Source organism: Alternaria atra (assembly GCF_907166805.1).
Source record: "Alternaria atra isolate CS162 genome assembly, contig: 21, whole genome shotgun sequence".
In the NCBI taxonomy this organism is placed as follows: Eukaryota; Fungi; Ascomycota; class Dothideomycetes; order Pleosporales; family Pleosporaceae; genus Alternaria; species Alternaria atra.
Genome location: NW_025091319.1, coordinates 5,189,226 through 5,206,523, shown reverse-complemented (window position 1 = coordinate 5,206,523; position 17,298 = coordinate 5,189,226). Strand labels below are relative to the sequence as shown.

General features: G+C 50.1%; 4 protein-coding genes across 4 annotated transcripts; 2 read left to right on the top strand and 2 right to left on the bottom strand.

Moving 5' to 3' along the window:
* Positions 1-880: 880 nt before the first annotated feature.
* On the bottom strand, positions 881-7,313 carry ALTATR162_LOCUS2181 (uncharacterized protein; the record flags this gene model as incomplete). Its single annotated transcript, XM_043309783.1, has 8 exons — positions 881-1,155; positions 1,294-2,967; positions 3,021-4,646; positions 4,696-4,828; positions 5,298-5,604; positions 5,655-6,130; positions 6,667-7,060; positions 7,219-7,313. The coding sequence occupies 8 exons, from the start codon at positions 7,311-7,313 to the stop codon at positions 881-883; spliced, it is 4,980 nt and encodes a 1,659-aa protein (XP_043165718.1).
* A 3,352-nt stretch (positions 7,314-10,665) lies between these two features.
* ALTATR162_LOCUS2180 (uncharacterized protein) lies at positions 10,666-11,739 on the top strand (the record flags this gene model as incomplete). Its single annotated transcript, XM_043309782.1, has 2 exons — positions 10,666-11,074; positions 11,126-11,739. 2 exons carry the CDS (start codon positions 10,666-10,668, stop codon positions 11,737-11,739), a joined length of 1,023 nt encoding a protein of 340 aa, XP_043165717.1.
* A 303-nt stretch (positions 11,740-12,042) lies between these two features.
* ALTATR162_LOCUS2179 (uncharacterized protein) lies at positions 12,043-14,642 on the bottom strand (the record flags this gene model as incomplete). The annotated part of the gene is made up of 7 exons (XM_043309781.1): positions 12,043-12,988; positions 13,048-13,102; positions 13,150-13,281; positions 13,512-13,721; positions 13,766-13,909; positions 14,162-14,326; positions 14,372-14,642. 7 exons carry the CDS (start codon positions 14,640-14,642, stop codon positions 12,043-12,045), a joined length of 1,923 nt encoding a protein of 640 aa, XP_043165716.1.
* Positions 14,643-16,427: 1,785 nt separating this feature from the next.
* On the top strand, positions 16,428-17,165 carry ALTATR162_LOCUS2178 (uncharacterized protein; the record flags this gene model as incomplete). Its single annotated transcript, XM_043309780.1, has 1 exon — positions 16,428-17,165. One exon carries the CDS (start codon positions 16,428-16,430, stop codon positions 17,163-17,165), a length of 738 nt encoding a protein of 245 aa, XP_043165715.1.
* Positions 17,166-17,298: the final 133 nt, after the last annotated feature.

Here is a 17,298-nt window from a genome sequence, read left to right as displayed (position 1 = left end):
CATGGTGTAGTATCCGAGGTTAGTACCTACGCTGACCAAGTTGGGTAACGAGGTGGTGCTTTGTGAGGGCGCCAAGGTGCCGCTTATGTTGAGGAAGAAGGAACTGAGAGATGAGAAGAAGAGGACGGTGTATGAGTTCATTGGTGACACATATATCCATGGTGTAATGGAGGGCAAGCTGTGGGATTAGATCAAGTGCGAGAATCTTCATATCATTTAGATCCAACCATCAGCATACTAGATGAAAATGCAACTCTATTATATACTTGTCAGGAGATGCTGCTCAGTAGTCCTCTCTTTAACGTCGAGAGTGATATTGTGAAGTGCATTATGTTAGCGTAGAAAACTGTCAGCAGTATAAAAGAAAGTGTACATGAAGGGCACTTCTGAACGTTGTACCCAAGCTGTGATCTGTCAGCGGTAAGGCGTCTGCAAGTGGTAGGATTTTGCCACCAGCAGCAGGGAGGATGGCCGACCCGCTCCGGCCACATGTTTGACCCTATGGCCGGTGCGGGTCGGTCTTCCTCTGCTAGTGTGATCGAGGTGTTCGTACGCTTTTCGACGATGGCGTATTCTCAAGGATGCCTGCTTCAGCCTCACTCCGTCACAGTCTAGGCTATGCTCTCAATCCCGCGTGCTTGGAGTGGAGCCTACACACAACCACCCGCCTCCTGAACCGTCTCTTTCCCTCAAATCCGACTCTTCCATCTAACCCAACGTCCTCTGTTCACCTGCCCTCCCATTGCTACATTGTCTCTGGCGAGGGTACCATACAAGGTTTGCAAAGGTATCATTTTCCAGCTAAGGGTATCATTAGGTAAGCCATGTTTATAAACCGAAGTCTAACCCCAATTCGGAAAACATTCATTTTTAGGTCCATCTAGGACGATTGTCCTTGTCCGCTTATTGAAGAATCTTCTTCCCGCTGCTTCAACAATCTCGAAAGCTGGTCAAACTGCACAGGCTTCGTGACGAACTTGTCCACGCCAGCGGCGAGAGCTTCGTCCTCATCACGTTCGCTCGCTAACCCGGTCAACGCGACTATGTAGGCAGGGGTTATGGGATCAAAAGATGATTGGGCGGAGCGTCGTTCGTGTTCTATGCAACGGATCTCGCGCGTAGCTGTGAAGCCGTTCATAACAGGCATCGAAAGATCTTTGTTCGAGTCAGCGTACGCTTTCGAAGTATGTCGCTTTGTTTGGATGATGGGATAGTGAAAAAATTAATGCATGTAGGAAAGAGGAAACGTTAGCGTGAGATGTGGGGTGATGGAAGAATTAGCTAGGAACGCACCCATGAAAATAACATCAAAGCCTTCCGAACGTCCCTCCACCATCATGACTGCTAATGCACCATTCTCTGCGTATTGGACATGGCGACAGCCATATTTCTTCAGAAAGGCCCCCAGAAGCCTTCTGTTCACCGCATTGTCCTCAACGACAAGGATACGGAGGTTCAGCGGATCCATGCTCGATTTCTCACTTTGGGAATCAGCAACGAAGCTTCCAGAACGATTTGGGAGAACTGTTTCATTTGGTGTGTCCGTATGTCTGTGTAGCGTATTCTCCATTACCGGTAAAGGGACGTTCTCGCTATTGGCTGTGTCCGATATGGCTAGAGTTGCCTGCGATCGTTTCCTTGACGAATTACGTGTGCCTTCCTCAACGCTTCGCTTGTCGTCTCGCGACTGCTGATCGGTTTCGCCATGGATGTACTGTCCACGATCACTTTCATCTCGCTCGCCGCTGCATCCATGTCCGCGAAGCTCTCGTAACTTGACGACACATGCCGAAAGTGCCTTTCCGAGGTTGCGAGGGCCTATGGGACGCGGAATCCGCTCCCATTTCCTGTATCCTTTGATTGGGCGCATCGGCTTGGCCAGTGCATCTGCGATCATTGCAATACTGAGTAGGACACCGCACCGGCCATAACGCTGCGCTGTTCTTTCAACATCACTAGCGGCCTCGTCGTTGCCCTCCTCCACCAATACCACATCCGGCTTGGCATGATCAGTGCTGTCCAATAGGTTGCAGTAGAACCACTCGCGGAGATATTTCTCAACAGCTAGGCGAACGACGCTTGGAAAGCCGAATAGCAACACAGAGAGATGTTCCTCACGGAGGGATGCAGTGCATCGTTCTAATTCGAGCGCCGGTTTTCCCATTTCCTCTTGATCGGAATCGCAGAGTCTCATCGGCATCATGACCGTGACCTCGGTTCCCTTCCCTGGCTCGCTGTCCACTATGATCTCACCGGCGAGTAACGACACCAAACTCTTCACGATGGACATTCCGAGACCGACACCATGTGACAACGTCGTGTCTTCCTGGGTAAAGGGGACAAAGAGATGGTTCTCCATGAAGTCCTTCGATATTCCTTTCCCGGTATCTTTGACGGTGAGAGTAATCGTCCGCCGTGAACTATTATCGCCACCTATCTTAGTTTCGCCTGTGGCGGTTTTTGATGCGGAGAGTGTGATGGTTACCGAACCTTCCGTGGTATACTTCAACGCATTACCAATTATATTCATTGCAATTCGGCGCAGGGCCCCAGGTTCGATGAAGTAATTCCAATTCTCCTCATAATCAATCTCGACAACGACAGAAATGTCACACCGGTCTGTTGGCCTGTCGTATGACTGTCCGGCCTCCAACACGCCGGCAATATCCTCACACAGCAAGGCAATGTTCGTGCATACGTATAAGCCCTTGAAATCCGTGTCCGGGCCTGGAGGAAGATGCATCTTGTTTGAAAGGGACCAATCTGCGTCAGGAGGCCGCCTCTGCCGGTATTTGTGTTGCTGTCGCTCAAACTGATTGATTCTTGCATATGATAGAACACTGGTAAGCGTTTCGTTAAGCGCCGAGCCAGACGATTCTATTGTGTCGGCCAAACCCGTCTGAAAAGGGTCTAAATCGGTATCCGCAAGGAGCTGTATGGAGCCGAGGATGCCATGAAGTGGAGTTCCTAGTGATGTCAATGTGATGTCAGATGTGTTTAGAGTGGGCGTGATGGCGTACTCAGTTCATGACTGATCGAGGAGATAAAAGCTTCCTTTTGCTTAGCAGCTGCTGATGCGTCGATTCTGGATATTTCGGACTCAAGGACATGCAAAAAGCCACGAAGAGAGGGAAGATCCGTAGTATCTGATAACACAGGCAACGTTCGCGTGGACCATGCGAGACATCCAGCAAGGCGCTTCAGGCTTACAGGATCCGTCAGAGGCTGGAATATCATCTGGCGGATGCCTGGGAAGTTCGAAATGAGACGTCGTGTCTGTTCCGGTGAATCGTCCTCAATGAGGGTATCGTTCCTTAGCAGGTAGCAGATATGCGTGGTATCGTGGAAGTACCACATGTTGCCGTCGGGATAGCTATCCATCAGCAGTTGGAGGTGCGCTTCGTCTAATTTAGCTAACCCCATCGTAGTTTCGTTTAGGGATTTACTCTCGGGAGCCAAGCCTGGGTTACGCGTAGAAATGCCAAGGATCTCAGCGGGACGCTCAACGTAGATACCTCTCAGATATTCCGGGCTCGTATACGTTCTTGTAGTTGCGCCTTGTACCCCGCCACTGTTACCTTGCTGGCGTAGCGGAGCATCCGGTGGTGGCCTACCGTTCTCGGGAGAGAAAGGGTCGTCACCGATGCTTTCTTCGGGGAAGCGCTCCCTCTGTGGCCTTTGTACTATCTCGCGTTCTAGTTCTTCTTCTACTTCCGCCATAGGTTGGACGACACCATGGTAGCCAATTAGACCATCAGTGAAAAGCACTCCGTCAACTTGCAAGGCTTCTTGCAAGCATTCCGCAGCTCTTCTGAAAATTTTCCGGTAAGTAGTTTCACCCTGGCCGCTGCTACGCTTACTGTCCTTATTGACTTGAGCGGTAATAACTCGTGCTTTGTGTATCTCGTCCTCCTTTACGACGCGTTGGGCTGTCTCGATTTCAGCATGTATGAGTCGCTTGGATTCAGCGCCCATGCTGAAGTCATTTTCCGGCAATGCAACATTTTCAGCTTTTGAAGGGTCCTGGTCATGTCGGAGTGCCAGGTTCTGCACTTCTTCAATCTGCACCTTCCTGCGTCGTTGTTGATCTGTCCTTCCTAGGGAAGGAGGCTCTTCCAGCTGCTGATCCCTAATTGCACGAGACTCAACGAACCGACAAAGCTGATCATTCATCCTCTTCCATCTCTCTTGGACTGCTGTCTCGCGAGCGGATTCAAGCTGAGCCATACATTTCTCCGCGGTGACCGTTAAGAGTTCTCCATCCTTGTCAGAAAAACCCTTTCGTGCGGAATCGTCAACAACAAAGACGGCCCCAATGGTTGTGCCTTGTTTAGAAGTGATGGGCGTCCCAGCATAGAAGGACAGATGCGGAGCGCAACATACAGACGATAGTTTGGATAAGCGGTCGTTTTGATTCAAAGACAATACAGTGAAGATTGTCTCTTTCGATGACGCTGGAGACATATTGACAGAAATCGTTTGCTGGAAGATCCAAAGCCATTGTTGCAGGTCGGCATCATCGGTCCCTAACCAGCTGGCGCTTTCAGCGCGGGACCCGTTTTCCTCGCTCGGTTGAGGCCTGGGAGTGCCGGCGAGGAAATAGGGCGTATTACCGTCTGTTAACACCACAAAAGCTCCTTGGACGGCTATGTATCCCATTAGTGTTTACAAACTACTAGAGGCGCGTAAACATACGCAAGCGGAGACGTAGAAGCTCCACATGCATGATAAGAGCATCGTGAAGAGTGGAGCGCTCTGACAGTCTGAAGGAAAAAGGAGCCGCATAGGTGCGGGGAGACTGGCCGTTCGAACCGGTCACAGGCAAGAGCTGGAGATATTTAATCAACTCGTGGTTCCTGATAGTGGCTTGGAAGGAACGCATTTGAGAATCTGGCACGGAGCGTAATGCGCGATCGAAGTATATAATAGTGTATAGGTGTATAGGACGAACACTGTTGGAATACACGTCGCAGTTACCAGGCGGGGTGTGACGCGGTTTTGAGTGGCGATTGACGTCATCGGGCTCAAACTACAAACTGATACAGCTGCTCCCAGCGAAGCGCTTGCAGCCAGCATACTTGTATGAATTCAACAGATACCAGGCTCTGTCCTCCTTTATCAGCTTCGCTAGCAGGGATTTCAACAGCGTACAGCGAGAATTTCAGCATGGAATTCTTCGTACAAAGTAGTAATAAGCAAACCGGTACGGACGTGCTGACTTATTGCTCTCTCAACACCATAGTATCCTGAATAGCGCCCATAATGCGTCTCGCAGAGTCTACGATACTTTTACTAACCTCCTCCGCACCTACGATCGAGTCGTAATGCGAGCGCGGCACAAGCCTCGGGTCCTTGACGAAGATACGAGCGTCGCGCATCTTACGATAGACAGGCGAGACCGCGACCTCTCTGATGTCATTGAAGATGATCTGGAGTTTGGTGTACAGCTCTTTCGCAACGAAGTTGTCGTAACTACACAGCGAGAGGAGATTGAGATGTGAGGATGCGTAAGAGAGGTCTTGGCCAATTTCTTCGTCGTAGAGCCCGAGCAGCTTCTGTGAGGCGCTGAAGAGGAGTATTGCGCAGCCAGTGAAGCTAGTATAACTGATCCTGCATTAGCGGCCCTACGACCATTCCTTTGGGGGCTAACGCACATGGATACCCAACAGTGGGCTCGGACAAGATTGTCGATTTGCAGTAGCGAAGCCACCCGAGCGGATTGCCGTGCCGCCAAAATGCACTGCTCCTCGAGATATGCCAGATCCTCTAGACCGTCAATTTCGACTGACGCATTGCTCAGGCGGAAATTCCCTAGGTCGACCAAGCACTTCCGATAAGGCTCGGTGAATATACCAAGGAAAAGGATATGGATTTGTAGCAGAGACCGCTTCATGGCCAAGTTCATACTGAATGGCCTTGCAAGACTGAGTCGACTTAATTGCATGGGTGGTGGCAGCGTACGGTGCCATTTGTCAAGGGACTCGAGATGAGTTCGGGCTTGCTCAGCCTTTGGTTGGGCTGTGGTCTTGAGGTCGAGCGCTATGTATGCACCTAGTTGGCCGAGTTCGCGGACTCGTTCTTGGAAAACTGCTGGCCCACTTTCAGCTTGTGAAGGAGGAGCATGATGTAACTGCACACTGTTAGTAGACAGATCGCGAAAGAGAAAGAGGGGGAGCAGGCTGCTCGGTGAGATGGTATATTTCGTACAGCCAGATCTTCGTGCGTAACTCGTGATTCATGATTGGTGTTATATGCAAACCAGCTTAATGTATATCAGTGACCAAGCCAGGGGAACGGACATAGAGTACACAGACCTTTCTAGGAAGAGGACGCTTCGGAATACGTTCCACCAGTACCGTAATTCTTCTTCGGTTGTATTATTCAAAAACGATGAAGAGAGGAATTGCTGCCTTCCAACGTTGAGTGCTGCCACTTCTAGCTGTCAGTTCATCATGCATAGATTCAAAGCGACGTAAGTCACTCACACATAAGTTTTCTTGCGCTCTCCACATTGTTAGCGAAACGAATAATTGCCAGGCAACCGAAAAGCCGCATACAGTGCAGCTCAGATATAGTGGAGGTTGAAGACAACAAGTACAAGAAAAATTCTAGGAATTGCTCTCGGAAGGACCTGTCACTCATTTCCCCATCGCAAAAGCTCCCAACTGCTGCCATTGCAAAGACTTCGGTCGCGTGCACCGGTGTGCCATCGTTTTGTGGGTGGTAAACGGATTTGGTAAGGGCCATGGCCTCCTTCTGGTCCCAAAGATGAAGAAGCGCACCTGTGCCATTGAGGAAGTCTTCAACAGCTTGGGTGGTTACATCTTCTATCGGATAGGGTGCGACTCTGATCAGATGTGGGTTGATACCCTGGGCAGTTAGAATATCGCGCACTTCCGCCATGCCACACTTCACGGGAGATGTCATATCGTGTGGCTGACCCTCCAAACCAGAGTCGTAGGGGTCGAAGACCATCCGTTGGCAGCCATCGAGATCTTCCTGCTCCGGCAGGACAGGTAGTGGAGCAGACGGTGCAGTCTCAGACGTGGATGGAGCTTTACTGTCCGGTAGTATTCGTATTTTCGGGCTGTGCCGTCGTTGCTTGAATGCCTGCAAGTATATTTGGTACGTTCGATAATTCTCTGTTTGCTTATAGCGCTCGAGGTCTTTCTGGTAATTTTGCAGCCTTAGAAAAGCTGGTCTCTCCCACCTGCTCACTCGCTCCTCTTGTGGGAGCTCTCGCCAGCGCCTTTCAACTGCCTTTTCGATGTCGGCGAGAGGCACATGGCTGAGTGCTGGATCCTGTCGAACATGTTCGCCGAAAAGTACATAAGCTAGCTTAGGCTTCCTTGGAGCATTGGGATCTGGTCGCGGTTGTGTTACAGACCGTCTAACAGTCGGCTCGGAATAAACGCAGCGTGTGTCTCGTTTCCTACACTCTGAACATGTCGGACGCTCGGTCGTGCACTAGCTTTTGGGTCAGTGGTATTCATACATAGAAGACATAGAAGACATCTTCGGCGTGTACCTTTGTAATGCGTCCACGGCATGCTTCACATGCCTAAACCCCCCAAGGGAAAATCTTTCCCAACGTGCGAAAGGGGTAACAGCCCGTTCCCAAGCTCAGACCCGTCAGGAGTATTAGTGATTGTCTTGCGTAAGGGTAGACGGGATCAACCTTTATATATGAAACTAGCTTGTAGTGTTCGGCGGTATGACATTGCCAGCAGTCAATACGTTACACCGTCTATAAGTCTTCGGTTGTACTCGAGTGTACATCGGCACGCTTTCGCCTATATCTCATGTCGGAAACAAGCCTGGCCTGGCGCTGCGATTGCTTCGCCCTCTCTACACCAGGGCTGCAAACGTCATAGTGATCCTAGAGGCCTTCACCCGCGGAATTTCACCGACGTTGCTAGGCTGGCGAAAAACCCCTGTTTTGGGTCTGACGTAAGCAGAACACCAAAACCTTTGTCGCCACGCATCAAAGCGAGCTCTCGATTAAATCTTTTAAAAATTTAATATACTATACCTATAGCTATTATCTATCTCTAGAAAAATTTCCAGCTAGATATCACAACTCCTTGCTTTCCTGCGCGGCTGTAAAGGTTTTGGTGTTCTGCTTACGTCAGACCCAAAACAGGGGTTTTTCGCCAGCCTAGACGTTGCTAAAGTAACAGCCGCCTTTTTGGTTACATAATGCTTAAGCGAACAGCGACGTGGTCAAGTGCGCGCTTCCACAGCCCTGTAACACTGTACCAGAGCTGATTTCCGTCAGGATTGCAAAAGCCTTCGAGAAGTGTGACGGATGCCAGTCCAGCAACGCGCTCGAGCGGCGCTGCGTTTTGGTTGGCGGAGAGAAGGGGCGGAGGCAATGGCCGCGATGCAGCCTTAATATCACCCCGCCAAACGTATTTGGTGACGGCATGCTCTCCCAGTCCTCAGCAGCGTAAATCAGGGTAAAGTGCTTACTATGTCGCCTCAAGCAAACGGTTATATTTACTTGGCAATTGTGCACAATCCTCATCAAAACGGTTCCATTAGACGTAAACTCATGCGGTGCGGGCGAACAGACTTTTGGCATGGAACTGTATATAACATGACGTCATGATCTGGCCGCCCATTGGCCACGGCTCAACCCCCTTTCCCTAATTTCCCCGTTACCACAACCCCTTTTTTCTCTGCTGTTCGGCCCAGACTTCAAAAGTATACTTTGCCCGCTCAACAACCTGCGCGGACGTCTGTGCATGTGCGCGTGCCCTTGACCTTCTCCTGTACCACTGCCAAGTTCAACGACCACCGGAAAACCAAAGGCTGACTGCAGGATAAATGGACAACGGCCACCATCCGCCTGAGGGCTCCAGCTCCAGAGAGCCAAAGGTAGCCATACCAAGAATACGCGGCAAGAACTACCAGAAGCCGCCCGCCATACGAACGCCTCGAGTTCGTAGTGAAGTAGTGAGCAAAGCCGTAAGTAAGCGTCCAGGACCATTGGGCCAGCGCTGACTTCCGCATGATAAAAGTGTCAAAACAAGTGGGCCCAATCCATGTCCATATCGCCAAAACTTCGGCTTGCTGACTGCCAAAATCAAATGCTCTGGCAATCCCCCCCGTTGCGTCAACTGTCAAAGGCAGGGCCATAGTGTCATTACGACCTGGGCGAAAAGGACCGCCTTAGGGGTTTTCAGGTTTTTGTCTTTTTGCCGCCCATCTTCTCTGACTTGAAAAAAAGGGGCCCAGCGCAAATCCCCGCCGGCCAACTCTTGATCGATGTCAGCAGCCAACTCAAGGGCGGGGCAAAAAGAAGCCCGAGGATACGTTGGCATCCTTCGAAGATGACACGCCGCCTCCTCCGCCAACCCCTACGCTGTCGCATGGCAACCCGGGAAAGAAAAAACTTCATCATTCCATGCCAGCGACGCGCTGAGCGGCAGCTCTGCAGACGGCGGAAAGCTCACGTCTCGGCTTCCGTCGGCCCCAACGAAGACTTAGATTTCATACAGGAGGACATTCTCGTGCCGTGGGGCCCAGAGAACACGGGCTACATGGGCCGCAACTCCCCGCCCAATGGCTCGAGCGCTTAAAACCAAATCAAAAACAAACCAAAGGCCCGAGCCGTCTGATATCCAAGGGCCGCCCGGGACCAAAAGGGAACGCCTTCAGAGCGTGCTGGGGCGCTCCGTAGGCGTCAACACCACAGCGGCAATCCCCCAACCTCCCGACAATGACCAATTCCCCAGCTACTACTTTTTTTGACAAATCCGACATTAAACATTGACTTTGGGTTGATCCCCCGTCATACCTGCTGCTGATACGGCCGAGACTCTGTTTGAATACTACAAAGCAGTCGTCCCCCCCATTCCCAACCCCTAGGTGCCCGTTCGAAAGCTCAACTGCAAATGTTCTTCACAAGGGATCGGGGGTACCCCCTACACTCGTTGGGGGTTTTTTAAAAGGGAAAAGGCTTTTCATGAATCTTGTTTTCGCCATCGGTGCACGCTACTCCCATCTCATAGGCGCCGAATGGCGCCAAGGGGACCACGACCACCCTGGTCTATATGTGGAGAGCAGTACATCTCTTGCAACCAATCTATCAACACTTTAGTCACGCAGCCCGATCAGGTGCTGATACAGGTAGGCTCGTTTGACACACTGAATCGAATGGCACTAACATCTGTTTAGGCGTTTGGGCTTCTCTCCTTATACTATCTGACGATTGGACATGTTAGCAGGTACGTCTCACTGCGAACAGCATCAAAACCAAGTCGACCATCGAATCAGGGCGCGTGCTGACAATGAGGTTGCAGAGCTTGGTACATGATTGGGTATCGCTCTTCGCCATGCAAAAACCGCGGGTTTTTTCCCTTTGACACGAGGATCCTTTCATATCTCCCAAGAGAAAGAAGTCCTTAGCGCAGATCTGGTGGTCACTTTATTCTATTGAATGTGTCCTTACTTCCATAACCGGACGTCCCCGCATTGTGAGCCCTATCGACTGCACAGTACCGCCACCTGGCGCGAAAGGAACTGAAATGGAAACCCCGTCACGTAAAACCATATTTCCCAAGTAAGCCGGGCCCCCGAATCTTCTACGGGGTCCCCCCAAAACCCAAACACGGACAAAAAGATCCATTTTACGTAGCCTACGTTAGGCTCGACATTCTTATGGACAAGATCCTATCTGGCCTGTACTCCGCGAAAAAGTCTACCAAGTCCTGGAAGGTTGCGCAGAAGGAGATCGCTTCGCTATCTGACGAGTTGGAAACCTGGGCTTTACATTCCCTGTCTCGAGGTCCAGCTGCGGCAACCGCCGCTACGTCAGAGCACGATTTGAGTCGAGAGCAGCTGCTACTCTATCTCTACTACCACAACGCTAAGATATGCATCACTCGACCCTGTCTATGCCGGCTGGACTTGCGCATAAAAGGACAGAGCGAAAATTCGATTCGATTCAATCAGAAAACCGCGGAGGCCTGCATAGGTGCAGCCTTAGATATCACCTCCATGTTGCCAGACCCTCCAAACCCTGCATGGTATTACAGGAATGGTCCGTGGTGGTGTGCTGTTCATATCAGTGAGTCTCTCAGATCCTATAGCAATCAACCTGGTTAATCACTATGCGTAGTCATGCAAGCCCTTACGGTCCTACTTCTTGAGCTGTCGCTGGACGGTATTCACTTGACGGTCGAAAAGTCATATATCACATCCTGTATCGACAAGCTTATACGATGGTTGACTTCGATGAAGTCCGTTGACGCAGTCAGCGAGAGCGCATACAACGCTGTGGCTAGAGTCTTGGACAAGCAGAGCAAACAAGAAGCGGCTCATCGGCAACTACCCCAGCCACAGCCGACTGGTCCCTACCAACGGCCATATGACGCGCAAGATATAACCCTTGACCCGCAGCAGCAGTACCAGCCGTACAGTCAGCCTCTTAAATTGCAACAGTCATATGTTGCATGGCCAAGCGCTGACCCATTCAATAGCAACAGCTTCTACCCTCAGTCCGATACAGACAATTTCTATCTCAAAGACGTCTCTGGGTATGAATACCTGAACGATCCTAACGCGGGACTGATGGATTTCGGCCAGCCACTCAACCTCTTCTATGGAAATCCTTACGAGGCGACTTTCGATCAATGGGAATGGGATCCGGCAGCGTCTGAGGATCTCGATCTGGGACAGCAGCAAGGTCCTAGTGGAGGTCAAAGCAGGTATCAAGGGTATAGGCATGGTTAGCTAATGGTTAGCTAATGCGACGCTTCCTGCGAACGCTTGAATCCTCATGCTGGGACATATTGGTGAATTTTGATGGGCACAGGGAATGGAGAAGGGTGAAGACCAAACGAGGAAGCACGCAGAGCACATGAATATCATTTTGACGCGCTTAGGTGATGTGGCGGCCAATGGCTGAGTATGATCTGTGCAGGGCAGCACCCCGGTCGAAACTTGGTATACACAGGCACGCCTGTGACTCTGTCACGCGTCAACGCCCATGACTGTAGCACTGCGACCAACAATCTATTAATACTACATAGCTAATCAAAAGAATCCTGTCCTAACGCGGGTTTTTTTCGGGTCATAATCGTGCTCAGGGGACTGGATGGCGCTAGGACGTTTTGCAGGAATGGCAGGTAGTGGCTTTTCTGATACTACGTGGTCGAGGGTACCAAACGGCTTCTCGAGACGTTGGTCTTCGATTAATTTCCTTAGACTAGTCGGGAAACCACTTAGAGGTCTCACTGTACTGGTGATACCTCCTAGAGAAAACGCAATCACCTCGTCTATACTTTCAGCACGAAAATTGACTCGTCTCTTGAATGGCGGGGGTCCCTTGGGTATGGATTGAACACAATGGATAGGACTTCCTTGGATAAGGAACCAAGAAGAGGTCTCGAGTAACTGGTTGTACAAGTAGCGGAGACCTTCGACTGGTAGGTCAAGGCGACAGCGAATGTATCCCAAGCAAAGATAATTACCTCCGTCGAGGATAGGCAAAGCATCCAACTCGAAGTAGAACATGGAAGCTAGCATTAAGTCTACCACTGATGTTATAGCGATGTTGTCCTCGTCGATCTTTCGTAGGGCTACATCCTTGAGACAGGGTATCTGGTTTGCATCGTCCAAGCTAGGCTCTGGACCAGTGAACTTTACATTCAGCCGGTGATACCTAGGACGTACCTTCGGATCTAAAGAATTGTAGTAGCGTTTCCATGCATCTTCGCTATCCAAGTTCCGCATGAAACTGTTGAACAATCGCTTGTAGAAACGTGGGATAGTAAGACCTAAGCTCGCAGATTTCGCCGCAAATCCAGTACCGAGCGAGAGAGCGAAATCAGGATCGCGTTTAGTCGGCCAAAGAAAATGACTTTCCCACTGAGCTATGCTGGCTGGGTTATTGTGTTGTAATCCCCCATCCTGGTAGGTGCCTAGGCTACGCACCGCTTGCGGTTTAAAGAACCAGGGCGCGGCCGACGTGCAACATGCCCTAAGTCTGTCAGTCTTCTGAAGTCCTTGCAAAGAAAGCTAAAAGTGGTTTCGACGTACGCATCACTAACAGTGATATCGTTTTGCGCTTTCTCGGCGCGGACGACATCATACCCTACTGACAGTGAGCAAGCGCCTGTCGAGATGAGGGCGCACACTTACCGACATCATCATGGCGTCTTCCCCCATTGTAGTTAGTAAATAACCATGGAAGCGAATCGTGAACTGCAGTGGTGGTGACCGCCACCTTAGTATCGTTCCGCAAAGGGTTGAACATCTGCAAAGTGTAAGAGGCTGAAGCCTTGGTTAGTAGTACTTGGCCTGTGGCCTTCGTTATAGCTGGTTGGGATAGGCTGCAACCCTCGGAGCGTTGTCGGGGCTTCATCGGCGCTCCACGGACCCTTAGAAGTTTCTCGAACCTAGCACTACGTGATACATAGACTCAGCGCAAGCGTAGTGTAGCTTCTCTATCGAATTCATTACTGTTATACCTTGCACTTATGGTCAACCCATCGCACCCTTACACAAAGGAGAGTTGAACGTCTTCCTAAACGCTTCCTGAACAGCAGCAAGGCTGTACTGGCCATCCTCGACATATGCAATAACAAGTTGAAGAGCCCTCGATATCAAGGCCTTTCGCCTGCCAAATGTTTTTGCAGCGACTTGCTCGAACCGCTGTATAGACTCCGTAGCGCCCCATTGTAACAAGAACATTCCGATAACAACAAGACCGCCTACAATAGTCAGTTAAATCACTTATTTACCTCGAGATTCTTACCAGCTGATGTGCCGCATACGAAATCGAAGTGATCCCTAATCGCGCAGCCTAGCGGAGCAAGTGCGCGGTCGAGATGCTGAAGAAAGATAAGGGGGATCACGCCTCTGACGCCGCCTCCATCCACACTCAGCATGCGTATACCCGCTGTTGGAGGTACAAAACGAAATATACAACTCTTGTAGTTGACTCCACATAGAATGCACTCTGTGAACTCAAAGGTGTTTCTTTCAGATCGGGAGCGAGCTCCAAAGATCCGAATACATGGATCGCATAAGGCATGGCCACATGTAAGCACCTTCTCGGGCATGCGCAGGAAGCAAGAAAAGCACGTCCGATGGCTCTTAAGATCTGCTAGGTGGGTATGATTTGCCCTCAGGGTTTGGCGGTGAAGCTCACTTGCAGGTAATGTGTTGTCAACGTATGTCTTGAAGATATCTTTGAACTCTTGGAGCACTGCTGACAAAAACTTGTGCTGGATCTCCTCAAGCATCGTATAAGCAGCGATGGCCGCTTTGCACGGAGCAGAGTATAGTGCATCGAAAAGGTAATCAGGCGCGAAGTCTATACTAGTCAACTGATGTCAGGCTAAGCAGGCGCGAATCTTACTATGGGAACCTGGTGGGTAGCTAGCGAGTAGCAGAGCTGAAGCTAAAAGAGGTGCGGCAAAATGCCATAGCCAGGCCTGTGAAGGCATTTGCAGAAGGAAGTCTGAGAGACAGGTTTCTAGAAGATCTGTTGTGAAGCCTCGTGGTCGCGAAGCACTAGCGAATCGTAAAGGCTTAGTGATGTTGTTGCTAATTTGATTTAGTGCTTGCTTGGTGAGAGCCTGGAAATGGGCGTAGTTAAATTGCGTAAAATCGCTAGCGCGTTCTCTCATGGCGGCTTCAGACATCGCTAATAAGCGTCTCTTCAAAGCCCGCGCGCGCGCTGCAGTCGATTTACATGACTGCAATCCAAGAACCTCGATCTCACCAATCTTGGGATGATCGAGCTGATTCTCAGGGCTGCAATTGTTTGTTTGCAAAGCTTGCTGGAGGTGGACAGTTGCTTTGTTGGCCGCGATTCTCTCGTCGAATGTATCTGAGGTTGTCTCTACGACTAACAAGATGCGGGGCACGCTCGGTAAATCTCGTGCCGCCACTGCGTCCACGAGATCAGCTAGCCAGTTTGCGACAGCTCTTGGGCCCCCTAGATCACTAACAAAACAACATATCAAACTAGAAAAAGGAGAAAAGACTCGCGCACATAGCGTCGCATTCACATTTCAAATCTCTAGTAGAGACCAAGACGTCGTAGGCGTCGCGCTTCTAGCCGCAGTGGGATTGGGGGGTTGCGACTAAGAATTCTGCATGCCGCAATCTATTACGACAAGCGGCGTGGCTCCGCTTTGCCGGGGTAGTGACCAAAGATACACTTCCTTGTGTACAGGCACTGCAAGGTCGCCTCCTAGAAGTCTATCCAGAAGGATCGCTTTAGACCTCCGTCCTACAAAGGTCACGAAAGACAGGCGGTAACTGTTCTTAACAGCAAGAGCTTGCGATTCAGGAAGTAACGGTCTAAGTTGAGGCTCGTAGTATGTTACGACATTCCCGCTAGGGGAAGTCTCAAAGGTAATCTAGGGGAAAGAAGTCATGTTTTGCGATAACCAGCGAATGTCTAGTCTGGTAAAGATTTTATGCTGTTAGGCGGGCTGTTACTGACTAACCGTTTTTGGAGATCGGGGTCGTGTTTCCTGCGGGCGCGCAAACCGACGCAGGTGACTGTCGTGCTCACTACGAGCTCGCGACGCGGCTTTCTGATGCTTGTGCAGATGCAGAGTCTTCTTAACTTCAGTTTAGTCTAAGAAAATAAGACTATGCGTCATAATAGAATTGCTAGATGAAGACTTTGCTGCAAAAAAATTATTATGTTACCGAGGAATTGCCCGCTTACCGCTGCACGCTTTGAAGTATGAACACAAGATCGTGCAGGAAAAGCATCGAAAGACCTCTCACGAGAACGTCCTACGCCTAGAGAAGAAATATGAACAAGTTAGTTACGAAAGGCTGCAAGAGGAGAATGTAATTAATGCGATCGTCAAAGATAGTAACCTAATCGCGGCATTGTCCACTTACGGCATGTCTTTAGACGAGATGCGTTATCTCCAATAGCCACAAGATGCGCCTGCCTTGCAGATTAAAGACGTACAGTGTCTTTCTAGTATACACCGCATTAAAGCAGCAAGACATTTTCTGGACGAGAACGACAAATAGTAGATTGTGAGGCTGTTCTCCTATAGTTAGTCAAGCGCTAGCTATTCTCTGCTTCTATTAACCCTAGAGCAGATACCCCTAAGCTAGTGCTAGTCCGTATTATAGAGTCATACTCTAGCGAGAAGAAGCCTTTAGATGGCGAAATATTTCGCAAGATAAGGCTCTATTATCGGGAGAATGATTAAGACGCTGAAAAACGATGGTGGTCTCACCTAGAGAAATCTAAACCTAAAGACTTGCGGCAACTTCTTAAACGCTCTTCACTTACTGCCGGCTTTGATGCTTTAATCGATTTTGCCCGGGGGTGTGGTTAGTTTTCAACTAAGTGCTCCACAGACTCCTAGGGCTTAAGTGCGATGAAGTATGTATACTTCCAGGCATGATAAGAAACCCCCTGACAAGGATAGGAAATGACGCTGTATTTGGATCATATAGGAAGATCTTGGAAGAAGATTCTGCGCTGCGGTAATACAACGTTGCCTTTCTCTGCTGTTGATGCCGATACTGTGCAGAACCTTGAACTTCTAGCTCCTACATATTCGGACATCGACAAGAGCTTAGTAGTCGATCTCATGGAACGTGGGGAGATATTCTCCTCTCAACAGGACCGCGACATACGAAAGATTCTACTCGAGAACATATGTGCTTTTCCTGGCGTCATCCGTTCGTTACGGACCTTTTTCGAAACGCATAAATACTTGGAGCCTCTTTGCGAGGCGCTCAGACAACTGCTGGGTGAACAGATGAAACGTACTATACGCTCAAGTTTCACCGGGCTCTTCTTCACTCCGAGCAAGAACATGGTCCAAGTAAATGAGACTGAGGACGTTGAAATCCAGGTTGCGCTCAGCCAGCAAGAGGCCATGATGGTTGCGTATACAGAACTGTGGGCATTCTGTAGCCGCCACTTCGATGGCTTAACAGCATCCACACCCAGAAAGGAAACCGGAGAGCCAAAGCCTCTCGTAAAGGGACCCAATCCGGTGGTCTGGCAACATCTGGCGAGGTTTGCCTTGTCCCGAGGCTTTCGGATATCGCACGCGCAAGCTATCACGAAAAAGCAGGAACACTACCATGCACAGCTTGCTATAGATTACCTTCGGAAAGCAAAGCCAATGTGTTCTGACTTCTCCGACGACCACGTCTAGCGAGTCATAACAGCGGTTGGACCAGACGAGAGTTTCGATATACCCGAATCGGCCCTAGGACGCACCCATCTTAGTCTCGATCGTAGAAGTGGTCGTCCTTTCGAGCGCGACTTTGCTGAGGAGAAACATATTA